Consider the following 10,194-nt stretch of genomic DNA (forward strand, 5'->3'; position numbering starts at 1 on the left):
ATATATATATATATATTACACCACGGTGGAGGAATTGACCATTCTTTTGGATGACAAGCGCGAGACATTCATGTCGAGAATCGGTTACTGGCATCGAGGGATAAACTGTACCTAATATGCCCTTCATACGTCGAGAGTTCACGCAAGATAGCGTGCGTCAAGAGCCCCATTGAAGTGGTAAAGGCCACGACGTTGAGGTAGCAGCCCGATCCAATCCAAAGATAGTCCTGTCAACTCAAGAGAAGATGCACTGTACCAACTACTACTGTCAAAGTCAGGAAATTAGGTAGCCGGTAATGGTGGTTAGCTTGACCTAGAAGCAGTAATCATGAAAATACAACTACCAAATCTCAAAATTAAGGGATCAAGGATGATCTCCTCAGGAAATACAGGAAATACAGAGGGGGTCTCTCATGTGTACAAGCCCTATAAATAAAACCATGAGAATTCATTAAATTTTTTACGCACTACTCTACTACTCTAGAAAAATTGTAATCAACAAAGTATTAGTGCATTCACAAATGGATTAGGCCAAGAAATATAGCCGAACCACTATAAATTCTCGTCTTCCCTATATTATTTTACAACATTAAACTCTTAATTAATCGGTGAGAAATTGCTGTAAGTGTTCTGAGAGAGTTAATCTTTACAGAAATCCACCGTCCACAATATATATATATATATATATATATTTGTGTGTGTTGGTGCATGATTCATCATATATGATTCAAAGTTTTAAAGTAAGCATTTGACATATCTTTAGACGTGCCTTTCACTAAAATGCTTTCCATTTATATGTGACGAAACTAGCTATAATAGTTTTTTATGGTGATGAATTATTCCCTTTTTTTCAATGACTTAGGCCCCGTTCACTTCACCAATTTGAGTTTTGCTACAGTAAAAAGCTCTCACAAATAATCACATCTAACTTTTTTGCTATAATAAAAAGCTCTCATATAAAATCACATGAAATCTTAAAAGCTACAGCGACGTAGGACACATAATCACAACTATTACCTTTAATCTGACCAACTTATTTTCTAGGTTAAGTAAGATAAGTGATTGAATTTTCTCTTTTCATATAAAATTCAAACAATACGTAGACAATTAATACAATATATTGGGACCAGTTGCATCTTGTGGCAACCGTTTGTCCTAAAAAAACATTAGTCGACTCTCATTTAATATAGAAGATTGAGTATATATATCTCATTACATAAGTCTTTCTCATTATACTAATACCATTAGAAAACTTATTAGCACAAGGCCAAAAAAAAAAAAAAAAAAAATTGTAGAGAATATGGTAGAGTACAAAAGTCACCCAACATATAGCGTACAATTATGGACTGCACTTCCCTTTTTTTTTTTTTTTTTTTGTTCTCATGTGATTATTTTCTTTTGTTTTTTTAAGGAGTTTTCCTGTGATTTTATTTTAATATAGAGGTAAGAGACAATTACTTTTAGAGTGTATGAATATGACTTTTTATCATTCACTTTTAAGTAATATTTTTTTAATTAAATAATTATATTAATTAAGAGTAAATTTTCTTTTTAACATGACTTGATGATCCGAAAGTGGCAGTAACAATAGTATTTAAAGGGGAAAAAAAAACTAAAGATCCAACAAATATTGTACAATTTTGGACTGTATTCATATGGTATTTTTTCGGCAATATTCAAGCTTGAAAAAAAACAAATTGTCAACTACCACTTAATAAAGTTAACAAATTTCAACTGATAAAATCATTACTAATCTTTTCAATACCAACGTGGAAATTTTGTTCTCAAAACACTAACATGGAAATTTCCTGAGAAAATTAAAGTTATGTTTGGTTAATTATAGTTATGATTTTAATTTTTAAAATTTAAATTTTTTATTAAAAAAAGATACCGTAATGAACTAAAAATTATATGGTCTATTTTATTTACTGATTCGAGTTGATATATGATTTTATATTAAAAATTTTTATTATAAAAAAATTAAATGTGACTGTTTTTAAAAAAATTTATCATAATAAAATTTAAAATTTAAATTTAAATTAATAAAATAAATGAGATTAAATTTAAAACCAGACTAGAATGCTTGAAACAAACGAATGTTTCCATGGTTGTAATAAGAAAGGTCTAAACTGAAGATTAGAAAGAAAAAATAAAAGACATTTTTTAAAAAGAAATTCTGCAATTTCTGATCTGACAAGCCAATAGATAGGAGGCCAGTTTTGACGTTTATGTCTGAATGACAAAACCGCAGTGTTTGTCACCTGTCTCACAAAACCTCTCCACAATGTCCTAAACCATAACACGTCCACGTCTCAACTCTTTTTGTATTTTATTTCTTCTCTAATCACAACCGTTTTGTTAAAGACTCTCTTTGGAGTACTATTCACGTACAGGATTTCTTTTAAGGATATTTACCTTTTTATATATTATATTTTAAATTTTTGATCTCATTAAATATATATTTTTAAATTATATTTAATATTTAAATTTATACATTTTCACACCTTGAATAAAAAAATAAAAAAATAAAAAAAAACTAAAAAACTTTAAACTCACATTTTTTACCTTAAAAATATATAAAATACCATTGAAATGGATTTTTTTTTGTAATATTGAAAAGTTTTAATTTATTTTCTCTCTTATTTTTAAGGATAATTTGGTCATTTAAATGTTAAAACAATTATTGACTAAAATAAGATATAGATTCGTATATTAAATCTAATTTGAAGGTATAACAATGAGTAAAATAAAAGAAGAATGGAGTTAGAAATAGAATAGAAATTAGAGAAAAAGAGTGAGAAAGAAAGAGTTTACAATTTAGAGAGATAAGAAGGCGGATAACAGAAAATGAATAAAATATTTTAATATCATTTATTAAGTACAAAAATAATTCATATACAGGGGTCTATTTATAAATAAAGGAATTGAACATTAACAAGAAACCAAAAAGAATAGGAAACAATTGAGAAACTAGAAACGATGAGGAAATTAACTATTCTGGTTGAAAAAATTGAGAAATTAGAAGCAATAAGGAAATTAACTAGTTATTACTCAAAGTGAAGTAAAATTTAATAAAATAAATAGTGAGTAATATTTGTTTGCTATTTTCTGTTATATATTATATATATTAAACTAAATTTCTTAACTTTCACACGTTAAGGTATAGAATGGTCCTTAATTTGTTTTTTATATATTTATATACCCTGTAACTGCATGTATATATATATATATATATATATATATGAGACAGAAAATATAATTAATTCCCTTTGTATTTTAATAAATATATATATATATATCCTGTATCTGTATGTATATATATATATATATATATATATATATGAGTCAGAATTCTGTAATGGCCGTCCAATGTTTTCTTTCTTCTCATCTCATAATAAGAACAAGAGTTTGTAAAAGTTGGAAAGTTAAATACTTTTTTGTCTCTTGTGACTCAAATCTAAGAACACTGGGTATAAGAATCATATTTTGGCTTAACGACCGTGAAGAGAGAGAGAGAGAGAGAGAGAGAGAGAGAGAGGGTTGAAATTTTGGGAAGGAGCTAGCTACTTGGAGGTTTTGACGATTTGCAGGTATATCTAGAGAGAGAAAGAAAAGAAGAGTGAGAGAGAAGTGAGAAAGCAACCAGGTTAAAAGCTTTCCTCTGCTTTTGTGTGTCTCTTTCACCTTAATAATTCAGAAAATACCCACATCTTTTCCTTTCACCAAATTTTTTTCCCATTCTCTTCTTCTTCTTTGCCTCAAGTTTTTTCTCCATTTTCATTTTCTTCTTTTTGTTTCTTTTTGTTTCTTTTTGTGATTCAGTGGTGAAAACTTCAAGATTGATATACTGTAAAGAAAAGAAAAAAGGTTTCATGAGCCGAAAGTATTGCCTTTCTTCAGTTGAAGCAAAAAGCTTTTAGTATTCTACTTTCTAAAGCAAACTATAAGGCTATTATATATCAAGTACATCTCTTTCTCTCTCTCTCTCTCTCTCTCTCTCTGCATAATGCGTACTTAACATTTCGTTTATGATGGTTTCAACGTTGAAATTGTTCTGAAACAAACAGAAAAAGGGGGGAAAATGTCTGCTTTTAACAAAATTTAACCCATTTTTGCTCCAAAAGCTCTGATAACTCCAGAGAAGTCCAAATCTGATTCTGGGTTGTTTTTATTTTCTTTATTATTATTTATTTTTAATTATGTACATGCTTATAGGGATGAGTAACTATCTCAAAAAGTTTCAGGCTTTTGTGTGAATGTGACCCAAATTTCCCATCTTTTTCCCTTTTTCTGTTGCAATTATACTCAAGGCTACAAATCATCCTCAAAAAGTTTTTCTTTTTAACAGAGAGAATTTTTCTGGGTATGAAACTTCGTTTGAATTTAAAAAAGTTTTAGATATGGTCTCTATTTTGTTCTTATGCACGTCAAATTAATGTGAAATTTGTCGCTTCCTGGGGTCACTTTCTTTTTTTATTTTTAATAGACTTGCTGTAATTAAATTTTGAATTCTATTTATTCCCTCTTTTGGATTCTGCAGAAATTGTCAATTTTCTGATTTCTCTGCCACGTTCAACTAATTCTTATGCTGAAATTTTGGCAATGTAGAAACTAAAGTAGCCATTATGGCGAGGCTAACACCGCCAAAAAGCCCAATGGTTTGTGATAAACACAAGTCAGGTTGTTTGTGGAGTATGTATAGCCTCTTTGAATTTCGTCATGGTAATTCTAATAGGAAGCTGCTTTCAGATCATAGGAAGCGTTTAAAGAGATCTGATGTTGTTGGTGAGACTCAAATTCTGTGTCCTTTCTCGCTTCAATTCTTTTCTTGTCAACCATGCTAATTTCGTTTTCAGTAAGATTGAGATTTCAAAACATTTCTACTTTTGCAGATGATGGAGATGTTAAGCAAAATGATTTGCTCACCAAGTTTGATGAGAAATTCCAAGGGAAAGATGTAAGCTCCACTAAACTTTTTTTTTTTTTTTGGACGAAAATAAAGGGTTATAGGGGTAGTGGCAGAGGCAAAATTTTAGGTTTTTTTTTTTTAGTGCGGGGATAATTTTTTTTTTTTTTAAAAACAATAATATAGATATATATTTCAATTATTGAGTGAGCATTTCAATTATTGGGTGAGCACACAATTATAATCTTTTTTTTTATTATTTATTTATAGAATGGGGAGAATTTTTAAGGGTAAAAAGCTTGGCTTTTTAATTTCCCTTCTTGTAGTCTGCATTCTAAAATGATTTTCTTGTTCTTGTTCTTTTTCAGGTCAAATGATTTTTGAATCAATTCTGATATGCATTTTTTTCTTTTAATTGTTTCAGAATAGTAATGAAAACTTAGTTTGTCCTGATATTCAACATGAAAATAAGCCTAAAAGGGAGGAGGCATCTACTTCCGAACTTGGCCAGTTACCGAAGAAGTTTCAGAGACCTTCTCATGGTCAGACTGATTCAGCAAAACAGAAGCAACCTCCTTATCCGAAGCCAGCGGGAAAATCTTTCGATAAGCTCAAATCAGCAGCTTCAGAACAAACACCCCACAAAAAGAAGCATGCCAAGAAAAGGAGAGGATGTGGTTGCAAAAATGTTGACTTTGTGAGGTATGGCCAGCTCAATGAAATTAATCCGCAGTTACTAAAGGTGAACGATGCAACCGAGGCGATTGTAAACCGAAAATTCATCGAAGGAAAGTACTTGAGCGGAGATGGAGTGAGCCAGCACTCTAAACAACTATTGGATGCGTTAGAGATTTTGAATTCAAACAAGGGGTTGTTCTCAAAACTCTTGCAAGACCCCAACTCTTTGTTGGTAAAACACATTGAAGACTTGAGAGATTCTCAAACACAAAAGCAGCAGACGAAATCGTCCTCAGAATCCAACATTTCGGAGCACCAAACGAGTAATCATAGACTACACGAAGAACCTGGCTCAACTAAAATATTTATAGATTCTAATAAATGTCATTCCAAGGGAAGAAGTGATCTTCAGTCGTCAGAAATAGTACTCTTAAAGCCTGGCCCAATAGGCCTGCGGAATTCGGCAGACAAGATCAACATCAGTCATTGTTCCTCTCCACAATCTTTTCATAGTTTTGAAGAAGATTTGCAAAGTGTCAGGCCCACATATTTTTCCTTTGATCATATTAAAAGGAAGTTCAGACATGCCATGGGGGTAACCAGAAAAGATCAGCATTTGATGTCAAATGATGGGGTGAAACAGTGCTCTCCCAATAAACGTATGGAGATCATAAGAAGAAACTCTCACAACACAATCCATGTACAAAAGGAAAAAATGGAGAAGGCTTCTTTTGATATCCACAGGAGAGAAAAGATAAACAAGTTGAAGGACTTCAAAGCAAGGATCGGACATGAAACCGCTTCGACTAGTGAAAGCGGTCGTAATAGAAGTGAATCTAGAGCATATGTGGAGAGCATAAATGAGGATGATAAATTTTTGCATAAACAAGGACCAAAAGTCTTTCAGAGGACAGTCTCTTATCCTGAACATGATTTCTTGCCTTTACATAGTCCTTGGAGGGACACCGAAACTGGTTTCGTTAGTGGCCAAATGAGATTTTCCCCATACAGCTATAGCCAAGTGCCCTATGAGAATAATAATTGGGCCCTTCAGAAAGAACATAAGATAAGCTATTCAAGTTCTTTGAAGCAGAATCTAGAGGCCATAATTGATAGCAAGAAATCCAAGAGTCAATTGCCTGTATTTGATCCAAGCATCGGAGGTACAATATCTTTTTTGGAGATAAAAATTGATATATTTTCTGTTATTATGTTGGACGTAAAAATAGAAACTAGATATTAGTCATTTATTTATTTTATTCAGTCTTATTTCATTTTGAGTAACTAGAATTTACTTTAGTTTCCTTATCGCTTCTAGTGATTGTTTTAGTCTCCTATTCTTATGGGTTTCCTCTTTAGTACAATTGCCTATCTATAAATAATGCCTCTCTATGTTAATTGTTTTGCAGACTTGATTTGTGATACTGAATCAATATTCATATTTTCTCTTTCTAAATTCTAAACTCTCTCTCACTCTCCCTTTCTCTATTCTCTACATTGGTTTTTTTCTAGAACTCTTTTTTGGTCCTTTAAGCAAACCATCATATTTCTTCAAGTTAAATACAGATTTTAGAAGCTAATAGTGCCACGTATCATCAGGAGAAACAAAGACAATGGAATTTCCTTTTAAACTAGATGGTAGAGAGAAGAACGATACCACAGAAACTACGGATACCAGGGACTCAGAAGAAGCAAGTACTTCATCACATAGTTTGGTCAAAATCTCTACCGTGGAGACTAGTGACAGCGCATGCCAAGACGCAACTGATCTTTCGGAAGATGGATCATGTGACACAGACAAGGGAAGCACAAATCAAAACACTAACGCAACATACACAAATGGAGAAGATGAATATTTGAAGCGCTCAAGACTGGTAAATTGCTCTTACACAGTCCCATGCTGTCCGGTATTTCTTTCCTTTTATCCTCTGTGGTGTTTTTTCTCCATTACTAGTTCAAGTGCAGAACGATTTAACGTTGTGCAGGATTCATCTTTTGAGGATCAACCATCAACATGTTCAAATGATGTTTTTCCATCAACTCCAAGGGTCCAAAGAGTTGAGGATCCTGATAGCATTAAAGATATAGGAGATCAATCAAGTCCAATTTCTGTTCTTGAGCAGTTCTTCACTGATGTTTCTAGTCCACCGAGCACCATATGCCAATCTGGTACACTCTCATACGCAGACTACCTCCAATGCAAGTGCCTGTGCCAATGCTATATTTGGCACCGAATTTAATTCCAAAGTATAGCATATGCCAAACTTAACACCGAAAATAGCATTGTCGTAGAGAGTTGTTGTTTTTTTTTTTTTTTTTAATTTGTTTATTTATCTGGCATGCGAAAGTTTGCTATTGGTACTCTAATATAGTATTGCATTGAAGATGCTTTCAAAAACTATAATAAAAATTTCCCCTTTTTACCTTCCCTGACTTATTGCCCAAAAAATACATTTTTTTGCAGCTGAGGGGCAGAAGTCCCACTTGGATCCTAACGTCAATAGTACCACTTTATTTGTTTATGGATACATCTCTGAGTATGTAAAGGCGGTTCTACAAGCTTCTGGCCTGAACTGGGACAAACTCGATTTTAAGTCCCGCAAATCACACCATCTTCTTGATCCATCTTTGCTCAACTCAGTCAAGTTGCAGGACAACCAATTCTGTGGTGACTGTGAGTTACTCTTTGACTGCATTAGTGAAGTTCTTCCAGAGGTGTATGACGGCAATTTCAGATCCTCTCCTTGGTTGTCATTCATCAAGCCGAAATGTCTCCAACCAGTTCAAGTGGAGAAATTTGTGATTCGAGAGGTGACGAGACGTGTCGATTGCTACCTCCGGCCAGAGTCATTGCCAAGAACATTGGACCAGCTCATTGGAAATGACTTGAGAAGATCCGGGACATGGCTAGACATCCGAACCGACGTTGAAGATTTGGTTAGTGAAATGGTGGAAAGTGCTTTGGATGAGTTAATCATGGAAACGATAGTTGACCTGCAACTCTAATGCACAGGAAAATTTCGGGATAGCTCAGCTATATTTGAAAAGTGATGAGCTTCAAGTGAAAAAATAAATCACGCAATATGTGGTATAATGGGATTTCAGCATAAGGAAGCTTCTGGCTGACTTGCACAAAATGGAAGAACAACACCCTCAATGTACCATTTATAGCACACACTTTACAGAACCTTGGATGGTGTTAAAGACAGATTCTGATAAGCTTTTGGACAGTGTTAGTTGCAACACCACCACCAGATTCTTCTCGACAGACCAAAAATCATGGCAACAGCTCTTAACTAGTCTTCATTTTTTTTTTTTTCTTAATAAAAGAAATTTGAATTTAATAATCTTTGGATTCTTTGTAACAAACTCATGTAAACGTGCATTATAAATATAGAAGCTAATCCTCGTGTGCAATTGTAGAGGATATCAATTTTTTATTTTTATTATTTTTTTTATTTTTGGGGATGGTAACCAAAACAGTAGGCTTTAACTAGTTGTACATTGTTAATAGAGGACGCTTAAATTTCCTAACTAGAGCTTGACATTTTTTTTTTTTTTTTAAGAAAGGTCTGATTTGATCTGTCTTTTTACCTTGTTGCTTGAAATTGAAGAACGATGAAACTCTATGTGGATTAAAATTTGGGTTTCGTTTTGTTAAAATGTTTGTTATGTTTAAGTCTCGTTCATTTTACCGATTCGAGTTTTGTTATAGTAAAAAATTATCAGTCATATCTAACTTTTTTATTGCAGTAAAAATTTTTTATATAAAATTATATTTTAACTCGAATTAAAAACTCAAATCAGCGAACTAAACGGGCATTTAATCTCTTTGCTGAATTATGTTATGCTCATAGGGAAGACGTTGGGTTTTTAGAAGATGGAACATTTGAAAAGTTGCAACTCATAGCAGTGAAGGAAGAGGATGGGGATTGAGCTTTTTGTTTTATATTTTTTTTGGAGGTTAATTTCCGAATTGACCAAAAGGACCAGAATGCCCTCCTTAAAATGGAAAAACCGTTAAAAAAATCTAACACCGTCTTTCGGACTGAGATCACCTCCCCAAAAATTGCTGTCCCAAACCCTGTCTACTCAATAAAGTAACGCCAAGATACAGTTATGGGTTAACTCCGTTTATTTTTCTCCCCTTTCTTTTCTCTTCCGAGTGTTCACCTTTTACGACTCAAACCACCATGTTGATCGGCGGAACCAGAAGAGTTCTCTCGGGAAAGGCGGCGGCGGCGACGGCGGTACAGATCTAAAGGCAACAGAGACGACGACGGCGGTTAAAGATCGAACAACGGCAATATTATGGTTCTAATGTCGTATTTCGGTTTCAGCATAGGATTTTGGGTTTATATGAGGAAAGAAGTGTTCTTTCGATCTTTTCTGTGAAAATGGTGGAGGCAGTGGAGTTTGGATTGGTGTTTTGCAGCCACGGCATGAAGTTTTGGACGATCAAAATTATTGAAAATGATCGAGGGAGTTTAGACGGAACTGATTAAGAGAGTAAAAATCTCGTCTGTGAGACCGTCGGAGGAAACACCGCCCATCGAGATGGACGGAACCAAGCGGAATTTAACGTCATTTAATTCGCTAATTTAAATTTT

General features: G+C 33.3%; 1 protein-coding gene across 2 annotated transcripts; it reads left to right on the forward strand.

Moving 5' to 3' along the window:
• Nucleotides 1–3,480: 3,480 nt before the first annotated feature.
• LOC21407016 lies at nucleotides 3,481–8,978 on the forward strand. Of its 2 annotated transcripts, none has more exons than XM_024175684.1 (7): nucleotides 3,481–3,590; nucleotides 4,609–4,785; nucleotides 4,893–4,957; nucleotides 5,331–6,747; nucleotides 7,184–7,458; nucleotides 7,570–7,753; nucleotides 8,049–8,978. In XM_024175684.1, the coding sequence occupies exons 2-7, from the start codon at nucleotides 4,626–4,628 to the stop codon at nucleotides 8,588–8,590; spliced, it is 2,643 nt and encodes an 880-aa protein (XP_024031452.1). In that variant the 5' UTR covers nucleotides 3,481–3,590; nucleotides 4,609–4,625; the 3' UTR covers nucleotides 8,591–8,978. The 2 variants fall into 2 exon arrangements, with proteins under 2 accessions (XP_024031452.1, XP_024031456.1); XM_024175688.1 differs by lacking the exon at nucleotides 3,481–3,590 and adding an exon at nucleotides 3,905–3,963.
• Nucleotides 8,979–10,194: the final 1,216 nt, after the last annotated feature.

This window comes from Morus notabilis, unplaced genomic scaffold (assembly GCF_000414095.1).
Source record: "Morus notabilis unplaced genomic scaffold, ASM41409v2 Scaffold297, whole genome shotgun sequence".
NCBI lineage: Eukaryota > Viridiplantae > Streptophyta > Magnoliopsida > Rosales > Moraceae > Morus > Morus notabilis.